The sequence below is a fragment of the Atractosteus spatula genome, chromosome 2 (genome assembly GCF_055471065.1).
Source record: "Atractosteus spatula isolate fAtrSpa1 chromosome 2, fAtrSpa1.hap1, whole genome shotgun sequence".
Lineage (NCBI taxonomy): Eukaryota > Metazoa > Chordata > Actinopteri > Semionotiformes > Lepisosteidae > Atractosteus > Atractosteus spatula.
Genome location: NC_142707.1, coordinates 65,742,261 through 65,754,906, shown reverse-complemented (window position 1 = coordinate 65,754,906; position 12,646 = coordinate 65,742,261). Strand labels below are relative to the sequence as shown.

At 43.6% G+C, this 12,646-nt stretch overlaps 1 protein-coding gene across 1 annotated transcript in view; it reads right to left on the bottom strand.

Annotated features, from left to right (window-relative positions):
* The window catches only part of taf1b (TATA box binding protein (Tbp)-associated factor, RNA polymerase I, B), a 36,944-nt gene extending 26,008 nt beyond the window's left edge, over nt 1-10,936 (bottom strand). Inside the window, exons 1-8 of the mRNA XM_088909423.1 lie at nt 10,835-10,936; nt 10,157-10,255; nt 9,720-9,813; nt 8,639-8,736; nt 7,527-7,610; nt 4,725-4,842; nt 3,080-3,248; nt 1,644-1,743 (exon numbers count right to left, since the gene is read on the bottom strand). Of these exons, the coding sequence (XP_088765549.1) occupies nt 1,644-1,743; nt 3,080-3,248; nt 4,725-4,842; nt 7,527-7,610; nt 8,639-8,736; nt 9,720-9,813; nt 10,157-10,255; nt 10,835-10,852 (780 nt within the window). The 5' untranslated portion in view covers nt 10,853-10,936. The remainder of the gene's footprint in view (nt 1-1,643; nt 1,744-3,079; nt 3,249-4,724; nt 4,843-7,526; nt 7,611-8,638; nt 8,737-9,719; nt 9,814-10,156; nt 10,256-10,834) is intronic.
* Between the last annotated feature and the right edge of the window lie 1,710 nt (nt 10,937-12,646).

The following is a 12,646-nucleotide window of genomic DNA, read 5'->3' as shown; positions in this document are numbered from 1 at the left end:
AGAGTTAAATAAGTTGCATGTAATCGTCTACATTAACCTTCTCCTTACGGCCCAGAATATGTTACGTGCATTACTGTTGTTGCTTCAGTGTCTATTTGTCATGCCATTTAGCTCTTCTTGGAATTTTTTTTTTCTGGAAACATTGTACAAAAAAATACCGCCAGGTCGCAGGCAGAAAAAACAAACGATGACGTGCCCTTTCTGTTCCTGAAACAAAATCTCCATCTCTACTACTATTTCCAGGTTATGCCAAAATTGGGAAACTGTTGGGAAAATTAAGTGGGTTGATAAAAAAAAAAACCACAGAGGTGGACAGCTGCATTTCAACCGGAAAAGCCCTCCAATCAGGTGGTCTTTTAACTACTTGGGAGAAACACCCAACATCCCCCTGCCTTGCTTCATTACGTACGTTCTTGGCCGCCAACTTATTTACAAAACCGCGAAGATAAATGGCATCCGGGTTTTTGTGCACGTTAAAAGTTCTCTTATAGTCAACTAAATGCTGTAACGTTGGCCGGCAGATGGGTCCGCCATGGAGCGAGCAGAATTCAATGGCGAAAGAGGAGGAGATATTCTTCCTTTGTGTGGAACTGACCCCCAGCTGCGAGAGCCCACTGCAGCAGCTCTCTTCTCTAACCGACTTACTGCACCATGCCAGTGCGCACCTCTGCCTCCTAGCCGAAGATACGTTTTCATATCTTAACACAGGAAACAGATCCAACCACACATTAGAATCATTTTTTAAACATTTCAACAGCAGAGATCCAAGCAAAAGAAAAAAGTTTAAAAAAAAAAATCACTGAAGCCAGGGATGAATGCCAAAAACACTGACCGAGCAATTTACATCCTCTTGCTCACCATTGTGTTCCTTTAAGGTACTGAAGATGCTTAGCTTTACACAACTTTGAAAAAATGCACATTCAATAAATTTAAAGCACTACACTAAAAATATTTTCAATCTCCGCAAAGTGTAAAGAAAATCAGAGCTCCCGAACTTTCTCGGCCCTGAAACACTTCACTGCTGACCAGGGGCTGGCTTGCATGTAAATCTACAACAAAAACTGCATAGGACTCAGACAAGAGCAAAAAATAAGCAGAACTAGTCAAGCAAGGCCTTTGTGAATCCGTGACCAAAAGCATAATGCTGAGCTTGTTTACAATGAGCAATTATAACTTAATAATGACATAACATTTCATACAGCACAGTGCAAGCTCTAGTTGTCCAGCAGGAAGTTCACAAACTGTGGTAAAGATGTTTCTACACCGTGAAATCTATGAGAGCCCTGTCACTCGCTGGAGATAGCCAACGGGAAAAACACAGGATGGTGTGGCTCCCATTACCGTAGCAGAATCAAAGCGAAGCGCTGCTAATCTTGTTAAGGCTAGCAACAAAGGGGTAAGCATGCTGTACACTCGTTTAAGCCCTGCTGATTAACCACTGCTCAGACACTTTGGGTTGGGTAACCCAAAACCACAGTGTGGTTTGTAATTGACCACAAGCCAAGAAAGCAGCACAATGAACAGCCCGAGAGCTCGAGAACCTGTGGGCTTAATTCATCACCTCCTTGAAGTTTCAACAAAGCCACTGAAAGCACTCGGGCACCAACAATTGGCTTACCTGAGCTGGCCTCAAATATTCTTACCTCCGTCCGAAATATATGCAGGTCCTGGCCGAACAGTCTCATCTCTTCGGGGAGGATCTGATAGACATTCACGTATGGAATGAGCCCTGCTGCCACAAACCTGCAGAGCAGAGCACAGCCGTGTTACTTTCAAAAGCTGAAGTGCACCCCCTTTCTGAAAGCAATCAGAAAGATCTTAGAAGTGGAGCCACAGAAATGAAAAATCAAGTAAATGAACGATTTACCATGTGTGGACATGAAGCTGCAGTAAGCACATACTGTATTAGGAAGGTTTTTTTCTTAGGTGTACCGTAAGACAAAGCAAATTAATGTTCAGGAAGAGGTGGTATTCTGTTTTTTTTTAAAAACCCAAGTCTAAGGTATTATTTCTTACACCCCTAAATTAACCCTTATCAGCACAAAACAAGATAAATAAGAAAACAGTAACGAAGATAGACGCACAACCGTCCTGGAAGACGGCAAGAAAGCAAGCCGATTGTATAACTGTGAGTACAAATAAGACAGCTCTTGAATCCACACTGCGGTGCAGCATTAATTAACAACATTAGCTTATACTAAATCAGAGGAGTTTAACAATATCGGTAACGGACCCTCAACAGAAATGTAATTCAAACTTCAAACTTTCCATAAGATGGTCATCGCAAAACCCTGCTGTGTTCATACGTGGTTAAAACGCAGCTGTTGGGCTACATTAAGTGACACCACCCTTGATGCCCATCTCTGCACGATGCTTGTTTGAAACTACAGTAGTGCGATGCCACTGTGCTGAAACAAGAAGTCATACTGAGTGAAAGTTTGAGACGAGTTAATTTGTGACAATCAACGCTATCTCTGGAGGATACTGGAAAACGACACACAAGGTGCACCCCCACGCAGTGCCCTGAATCCCAGCAGTGTTAGTCAGGTTTATAATCCAGGTACAGCCATGGTCACTCTGTCATATTACAGGGTGTGCGTTTATGAGCGACCATCACTGATGTATTGGAATCAGAGAAAATGTTTCCATTTATGGTTGCTCCTCATGATGTTACCTCAGCCCCGTTATTGCTGAAAGGTCTACTACAGCAGGCGGTCTGTTCACAATGGGCTCCATTCAGGCCACCGTAGGGGGGGAGTGAACCTTGTGTGTCGCTTTCCAGTGTTCTCCAGAAATTGCATTTTTTTTTGCTCACACATTAACTCGTCTCAAACTTTCACTCAGCTTGCGCCACGACTCCTTGCAGCCCTGCAGTAGGATGTTCTGAGGTGTACCAGCTGTCGCCTTCGCGTATTGAGGCCCGGCAGGGCATGACATGACAGTATTTGTGACACAGCTGTTCATCTGCCTCCCAGTCTCTCTCTGCCGACGTTACTATCTGCCCCCCCCCCCGTAGCGGGCTGAGAACGGACCCTCTTGCCCCCCCCCCCCAGAAGAGCGCGCCCGGGGGCGGTCTGACCTGAGGAGGTCGGCCAGCGCCAGCGGCTCCCTCAGCCACAGCAGGGACAGGTGGCAGAAGGCCAGCGTCATGGGCAGGCTCATCAGCAACCCGCAGCGCCGGGCCTTGGACCTGTACTGCCCTCCGTCCAGGGAGCCCGAGCACACCGAGGCCACGTCGCTGGACACCGCTGGAACACACAAGCGCACCGCACTCAGCTACCCACGCCGAGACGGCGCCGAGCACCGCGCAAAACGGTTTGCCGAAAGCAGATGTGGGGAAAAAAAAACACGCACTCGCACACACACAAACACCTCAAACGGGGTTTGGATGAGACCGAGGAGACGTTCTGGTTCCGGGTGGGCAGTGCCTGTCGGTTTCCATTTCACCGGAGTTTGGAGCTCTAGTGACACACCCTTTTATACACAAAAAACCCCACCAGTTCAGCCCCTGCGAAAATGATGAGCACTCTCCCCAATTATATCCATTGCAAATGATATAATAAAACGGTTCTAAAGTGAGACGATACTCAAATGAACAAACTACATGGGCTTGAGGTTCTCTTTAGCGGTCTCTAGTGGCAGGTGAATGGAAATGACAGTTCTTCTGTCGCTTAACAACCGTTGCCAACTTAAGTGGACAATTTAACAACTTAAATTAGTTCTTAAGGCTTTAAACAATTTATATGGACCTAGAAAATCTAGATATCTAGCTGAGTGCGGAGCACTATGATCAGTAATTGGCAACTCTAGCTGAAATGTGTAGACTTGTACAGTGAGTTGCTATTCTGGAAATGGTTAAGCAACAGGTAATAACTAGGTACCTCTTCAGAGCATGTAGCTCAAAAGAAGAAACACTTTTGAACCACATTCAATTTTAGGTCTGTGATCATCACAAATCAGAAAAATCTGAGGGATATTAAACAGAGACTCTAGATCAGGGGTCTCCAACCCTGGTTCTGGAGAGCACCAGGTAAGCAGTATTTATGGGCAGACATTAAACCATCAGTTTTTTTAAAGGCCTGGAAAAATTTAAATAGGTGGTGTGTTCAATTTAGGAATTTAGAGATTACTGGTAGACCTCAATTCACTACAATAAAAAATGACTTGCTTTGTTGTTTAATTGCTTAAACAAGTGTTCCTCCTCTTTAAAATATATTATAGGTTGAACCATAAGAATAACTGGATTGGGGCTCACCACCACTGAGGACTTTAGACTCCTGTTCCAGATCTCTGAAACTTAGAGCTTTGAAAAAACTTTCAACAGGTCAATCCTACACCTAATGCAAGCAAGCATAGATCCAGTGTGTTTATACAGACGTGTGCAAACGACCCACCTACCCTTCAAGCGAAAAGAAAAAGACATCCGCAGACAATTTTCTACTCTCTAGACAAAAGGAAAACCCATTCCTCTGAATACTGGAATATTTCCGTGTACGTTTGCCTAAATCAGATAGAACCTTTTGCTCCTTTTTCTGACACACCTTGAGCTCTCCTGTTGATTGGACTTAACCCACCTGAATTAATATATGAACCGAAACATGATCTCCAATGAGAAAGCGAGCAAGAATCAGACCTATATTATCCCCGTTTCCGAGAGGCTACCTCACATGGCCCGGAGGAGAGCAGAGGACATGGGTGCATCATGTTGCCAGGGGAACGCCTACCGGAGCTTGGGGACCTGCACCCCGAGACCGAGCCGAGCTCCGTGTCCGCCTCGTCGCTCTCAGACCAGCCGCTCAACGCGGATCCCGGAGCGCTGTCCGACTCGGAGCAATCCGACACCTGGAAAAGGACAAAGACCTCACCGACCGGGCTACAGGAATGGCACATCCTGCACGGTGAGGGTGCGTTTGCTGGCGCGTAGGTCTCGCGTGGCAGAGGGCCGGCGTTAGACGTCAACAAGCTGGAAGCGTCACGCCAATAGAACCATCGTCAACGATGAAGACACACAGAGTGCTGTGAATATGTCCAGCACAGTTAGGCCCATGACCCATTCAAATAACACAAATCCTAAAAAGGCAGCAGGAACACCAGATGCATCCAGCTGAACTGCATGCGTCATCGTGGCCTCTTCGCAATGAGCACTGAGGAAAACTGCATGAATGGGAACTAAAAAACAAGCTTATCCTAAACTTTCTTGCTTATCTTAAAACTCTTCATTTTTTTTTTTTAGTTGAGAAGATGTAGATAATTCAGGAATGGGGGAACACTCTGTCTATTAAAAATCTTTTGGCACCAAAAAAACAAGACAGTTCCTGCAGAAATCTGGAGCTGTCATTATCTGACAAATATATACAAGACACACACTGGATTTTGAAGGGCATTCTAGTAATTTATAAAAACCACATCCGCCCACGTCCATTAAAACTCTTTTACACGTATACAGTGTGGTGAAAAAGTAACACCCCCTTCAGATTTTATAATGTAACATATTTAGACGTATTTGATTAACCTAATCCTCACCAAGTCCTAACAGTAGATAATACTAAACTCGTTTGAAAAAATAACACCCCAAAATTCTACATTATTTATTATTTTTTTAAAAATCAGTCAGCGGTAGGTTAACTGGCTTCTGGGAAAACTGACCTTCGCTGTTAGTGTGTGCCCTACGATGGACTGGTGTCCGGTCCAAGGTGTATCCCTCCTTGTACCCGCTGCTTGCCCGAGTCAAGAGGGGTACACTCACCTTCACCACGCTGAAAGTTTAACTGAAATGTGTTGCCAGCTCTGCAGAATTCAGAGTTGGATAAATGAAACTGGCGGACGGCAGGTGTTACTGTGTAAATTACAAGCTGTCAAGTAACCATGGAGATAGAGTAAATTATAGGATGGAGACCTCTGCCGTGAGCGTCACAGCTTTCCACCATTATGGCATTTTTTCAGAGCCATGTGCTCAACTACGGAGGCTTTTGTTGCAATACAAGTGCAACTATACTTGCTTCTGGTTTGTCCATTTTCAAACTGGCACGCTCCAGAGGAATACAGGGACCAATTCAAATCAACAAAAACACACTTTTGCCTTCAAACATTATCAGTACTTTGCAAGTGGGTTCACATTTGGATTTATCCTGGGTCTTTAACTGCTTTGGAGGTGAAATATAACAAAAATGCTATCCTAGACCTTATTCTTTTAATTCCATTTCATACAGCAAAATTATACAACTGGTCCAACTTGTAAACTGCTGAAAAAGTGCCACCTAGTGGCTATCCTGACCTGCTGTTTAAGAAATTACACCGGTCATCCAGAATTCACGCCAACGCTGCTGAGAATACAGCCATAATAGGGATAATTTAATCCGTTAAAATGCTAAAAAATCTAAATTCAAAATTGTTATTAAAACATAAGTACTACATAAAAATAATAAGTCAAATGCCAATATTATATATTATTTAACTTCATGTACAAATAAACATACAACAGTTAGATAATCCAATAATATGGAAATATTTTGTTGATATATTTACACATATGTATATTGACACTGTAATTCATGCCTTTCAGAGTTGATCCTCTGGGAAAAGGTTGATTACCATGGAAAACACAGTGCTGGATAAAACGATGTTCAAACACAAAGTAATCACTAGAGGGCAGAGCAAGGAAACAGTATTAGGGCCTACTGATAATCCGCCCATTGGTGTTGCATCACTTTAGAAAAGGACACTAGCCCTTGGATTGGGACAGATCAAACTGGGGCTACACTGACAGGACCACCATAAATCCTCCAGCTGAATTCTGGTAACTTTAAAAACAAAACGTAAAAAGATGGAATGTAGAGGCTAGAAAAAACTAGCTAGTCTGCTGTAAGCAGTTTCTAAAAGTGACTTGTTTAGCATGTCAACATATTACAATTCGCTGATGCTGAATGCACAGAGGTGACTGACTAAAAAGCATCGACACATTTATGTGCAAACTGTGACACGAAAGTAGTGTTAAGAAGATATACATCCTTAAGATTAATTGTTTGCCAAAAATGCATTTATAACACATTCATTTATAATACATGAATGCTAAAAATTAACCAGAGCAGAACATTTATCTCATATTCAGAGCGATTCCAACCAGCATATGCTTGCTAGCAGTACAAATTCACATGTGAACAAATACCTTTTTACCCTACTTGTATGCGTTTCAATGGAGTCACAAAATGATTGCCATTGGCCCAAATGTGTTTCCACATACTGTTCACAGTATCCTTTTTTCGCCCTGTTCGGTCTGCAGAATGGCATTGAGCATCTGCCAGAGGCCTGACCACTTCCAGTGTGCTGTCCAAGGACCTTTGTGCCCCAGTCGAAGCAAGCAGCCTGTGGCTCAACATAGGAAGCCCCTCTGATAATGTTAAAAACTGTGTGTGTGTGTGTGTGGGGGAGATCAAATGACATGACCCAGCCTGTGTAAACATGGATGTCCCTCCGGGGGTGTCGAGGGGTGCACACTTCAGAGAACCCCTTTTCCGACACAAACTCACCAGTCTCGCCCGCTCCTTGCGCTTGCTGTAGGCCTGCTGGCTCTTCTGCAGGTATCGCCTCCAGAACGTCAGCAGTACCCCGTCCTTCAGAAACAGAAACAGCCTCTTACTCTGTACACGCCGCGACCCTACGTGCGGGCTGCCGCTTAGCTGTGGAGATCAAACTTGCCAGGAAATCTTCCATTTAAGTCACGGCAAACTGCTGCACTTCAAGCGAGATCTGAGAAACCTTGTGTCTAAAATGCTTCAAGATCATGATCACAAACGCTACCCGCAAAAAAGGGGTTTTTGTTAATGGACGGAAGCTACATCATTAATCCTCTGAGCTACTGTAAGTGTGTGATGTATTTACAGGCATACTTGAAATCTACACTAAATATCTAACAGTGTTTTTTATTTAATAAATCGCAAGCGTGTTCAGACCCTTTACAAATCTTAAACACCTTTTCTTACAGACTTTAACAAGCGACCATTAACATTTTTAAAAAATAAATATTAATAGTGGGGCTTGGCCCCTCACAGTGAAAGACAAGATATCAATTTTGTAACCCCTGAAATACTTTTTGTCGCTTTTTGTTACTCAAAAAAGAGACCAAACACAAACTCTACAAGGCAGTTACAGACGTGGCACGTGTGACTCTGTATTCTAATTCAGGCCAAGTCACGTTCTCAACCTTGGAAATAATGACGAATTGGAAACAACTGATATCCTTAAATCGGTGGACGATGCAGAGCAGATCTGCCCGTCTCGTCCTGAACATCAGGAAGCACATCCCTTCCATAAGCTGTTGCCGACTACTGAAAAAAGGTTATATAACTTAAGTTTTAGACCACAGTCTCTCCAGAAGCAATACGAATAAACAAGCCAATTCCAGAAAACCGGATTCCAGTTCCTCCATGAGGAAAGGACATGAGCCGAGAGGATGCCGGCTTTGTTAATGCTGTGCGCTTTATCTTGCAAGAATCTGTAGACTTTCTGATTCTGTTTTGGTGTTGCTCTGTAGTAGGAGCAGATGAAAGAGGAGCATCGGCTTCCTGTTCTGCTCGTGCCCCAGGTACAGCGGCTGGCCGCTCCCAGAGCCTCCCCCAGTCCGGGACGTGGAGCGCGGTACCTTGAACTGCGGGTCCACGCCCAGATCCAGGAGCGCGCTGGCTTGCTTCTGCAGGATAAACTGGAAGGCCTCGCACACCATCCATTCCCGGCCTCGCTCTGAAATAACCGCCCGGGGGGGGAGGGGGGAAGACAAATATCGCAAAATATTGAGCAGTGAAGAAGGGGGATGTAGTGTATTAGAGAAGTGTAGAGAGCCAAGTAGTTCAGGTCAGTCCCACATCCAGAGCTGCCCACTCAGAATGACTTTAGAAGAGCTGCACCATGACATACGAGCCTAGCAATATTTCACAATAATTAAACACAGCGAATCAGAAGCATGTTTAATTTCATAGATATGGAAATTCTTTGTCGTATTTGGTTATTTGACCTCCTCGATTGAAAAGAAATTCTCAATTGCAATGGAGACAGCCTGGAGACCTGTGTATACAGCAGGGGATATACAGCAGAAATCCGAGTGAAGTCTCACTCTCAAGAGCAACAACAGCAGCGTAGCCTGGTCGGTACCTGGATGGGAGATCTCCTGGGAAAACTAAGGTTGCTGCTGTTAGTGGGGCCAGTAGGGGGCGCTCACCCTGAGGTCTGCTTGGGTCCTAATGCCCCAGTATAGTAATGGGGACACTATACGGTAAAACAGGTACCACCCTTTGGATGAGATGTAAAACCGAGGTCCTGACTCTGGTCATTAAAAATCCCAGGATGTTTCTCGAAAAGAGTAGGGCCGTTACCCCAGCACCCTGGCCAAATTCCTTCCTGGCCTGTTTTTCCATTTTTAGATTTTAAACTGTCATTTTTTTATACCCAGCCCATAGTATTTTAACAGAGCAAACAGGAGAGATCTGCCGTCACAACCGGTACTGATACATGATGAACCTTTGCAGGTTCCCAGTTGCCACAGACAACACTCTAGTACGTGAAGTCGACATCCATCAGTTCCCCTAAACACAGGTCACGGCTTTCAGGTGAAACCCCACATGTGAGAACAACTTCAAATATTGAGTACCCAGAGAAAGAGCTTTGGAACTGCAGCACATCTTCAAAACTGACATCCAAACCTCTCCTAAGAACAAAGACTAACCCACCTAGTTTTTTCTTCTGCCGTAGACTTTGAGAAATAGAGGAGATTCTTGAGCTGGAACCACAAAAGACGTCCTCAGGGTCCAATTCTTTGGTTCTCTGTTACAACAAGAACAGTTGTGACAATTTAAGCATTTGGGAGATAGACAGTCAGACACAAAGGGGCTATATAGTATATGGATTCTAGTCTAGGTTTTTACTGTGGCTCTGTGAAAGGAAACATAAAAAAACACAGGGCAGCAGCAGCAACAACAACAAATTAAATAACATACAACTTTAAAAAAAAATAACTAGTAAAGGTTTATTCCATGCTGAAAAGAGAAAAAAAGAGACAACGCCCCGAAGAAGGCTCCACAGCCCGAAACGTTGCGTTTCCTTTCTTCTCTTTTCAGCAGGGAATAAACCTTTACTTGTTCCTAATAATCTAACAGGTCTGCCTCACCTCGATGACGTTCTGGCAGGACCTACAGTAGAACTTGCCCTCATCCGTCAGCCCCCAGTCCACCTCGGAGCACACCAGGCAGGGCTCCCGGTAGTCCTTCTGCAAGAGGCAGCACCGCACAAGACATACAGTACAGAAACACGGAGGAAGGCGACGCAGGGACACTTACTCTGTGCTGCTTCAACCAAACTCTTAATGTCACTCCTGAAATCACCAGTGATCCCCAGTAGCGTGGGTACATTTTGCCCAAAAAACAGATTACGATTTGTTTTTTTGAGACATGCATGTTTAAATGAACTGTATAGTGTTCTTTAAACCGTTTTTTTCCTTTTCTACAAGATATAAAATCATGTTATTTTTATTTTAGCATCTCGTTAATCGATTGCCCGGTAAGGGTTGAAGGTTTTGATTGGAAAATAGCTATCAACCCATGGTTTGTCTGACGCGTCTCATAGACCAGATTTTTCTTCTCTCTGTTTTCGCATTGGGAGAGTTTTTAAGCGTTATTTAAAATACGACCAAACGCAATTTAAGTGTTTTTTCATCATCTTAAGTGGAAAACGTTTACTTGCTATAATACAACGTCAAAGACAGTTTGGCAGTACAATCGCCCTTAACTATACCTCTCAAAAGCAAAGTCAGTACCGTAACATCATTTTAAATCAGTAAATAACTTACAGTATGTTCATCATCCATGAGGTATTAAAAGGTATATACAGTCCACGTTCTTCAATGTTTTTGAATACTACAAACATGCGGTACTTCCGGTGTAACACTTAAATGCTGTCGTGTTGCAACCATGAGTGTCTGTAACGAGGCGTGTGCAAAATGCACACATACGTTAATTATTGATTGGGGCTGTGTATTTTTCTGTGTTTCGTTTTGTTATGTGATATGTAGAGAAACTCAGATAATTTATTTAGAGAATGTATATGAATATTTGAGGGTTTTTGTAGGCGAATGAATCTTTAGCGGTAGCCACCTAGTTTCAGATGATTTCGTTTTATTAAGTTCAGCATTTTGATTGATCAGATTTTTCAGTCGTTAGCTACCATCACGTGACCTTCACTTCACTATTGTGATTCAGATTGCGAGTGTAAAAACGCCAGTAAGAGGATTAAGCGAATTTAGCTGAACGTTATGTTGCAGATTCAATGGTAATATCTGTGCTAAAATTGTGTTTTAAAGGGCCCGGAGAAAATTATGAGCTGTATTTCTGTTCTAAGATCCCAAATAAAACCTGGTGCAGCTTTCCTGTATAGTACTTGTAATGACTGCAGAGAATTTTGGTGCAGATATCCTAACCTGGAAATAACCTGCAGATATCTACCTACCGCACAACATCTGAACAACATAAGAGTAGCTGAGATAATAGAAAACACCATTGCCTGAAATCATGTGTATCGTGTTGCACATTTTATCAGTTGTGGGAATGGGTCACGGCTTCAGTTCGAAAACAGAAACGGCATGATGATATTAGACGACTAAATGAGTCGCTAATCTTTTCAGACCCCTTCTAATTAACAACTGGCCCATAATCTCCACATACACAGTCTGTCGCAGTCGTTAGCTGACCTTCGAGTAGGGAGCTGTGTCAGCATGTGCCAGCTGTTAACTAAGACGTAAAGGCTCATTCCATGCAGAAATGTAAAGAAAAGAGAAACACGACATTTTGGCCATGGGGCCTCTTTAGGTGCGAGGAAACTGGCGTTTTTGTTTGGTATCTTGGGAATTAGACAACTGCAGGGAATGGGGATGATATTCTGAAACGTCTGACACAAGGTATTTCCTCTTCTCTGATAAATGACAGGATTCATGCTTCATGACAGGGGAGATGTCTCCATATACTGTATCATAGACAGCAATGATGAATAATGAAAAGGTTGCTCAGGCTTTTGCAAATATAGACAGCAATGATGAATAATGAAAAGGTTGCTCAGGCTTTTGCAAATGGGGAAGACATTTAAAAGGGGGCTGAGGACGGGATTGACAGTATGTTGTGGCGCTGACTTGGTAGAGGGGGAAAAATGTACAAAGCAGCCTTTATTCTAACCGGACGCCTTTCAGACATCAAGGTGCAGATGACAAATTCCGCAAAAATAAAGAAAAAAACCACGCCAGGGAAAATAAAAGGCAGGCAAGATCATGTCATGTCAGGATCGGCCTCTTCGACCACTTCAGAAGGTGTCGTGGCGTCCCTGCAATGCCCCCTGCATTCCCATCATCCCTCAGAGATGTGCAGATGCCAATCGGAAAAATACACATATTTAACAGGAGGAGGGCAAGAGTGCTTTTTCTGTAATAATGAAGCTAGATGTGCTGTTTGGTCTCAGGCCCAGCTGGTGGCACTCAAGCCTCGCTTTTCATCATGCGGAATATAGGAATGAAATATAATGGCACTCACCGAACCTCTAGTTTTGTCAAGTAGGAATGTGGTCAAGCTGTGAGGGTCACGTGGCTGTTTGCGTTAAATATCTAATATCGGCACTT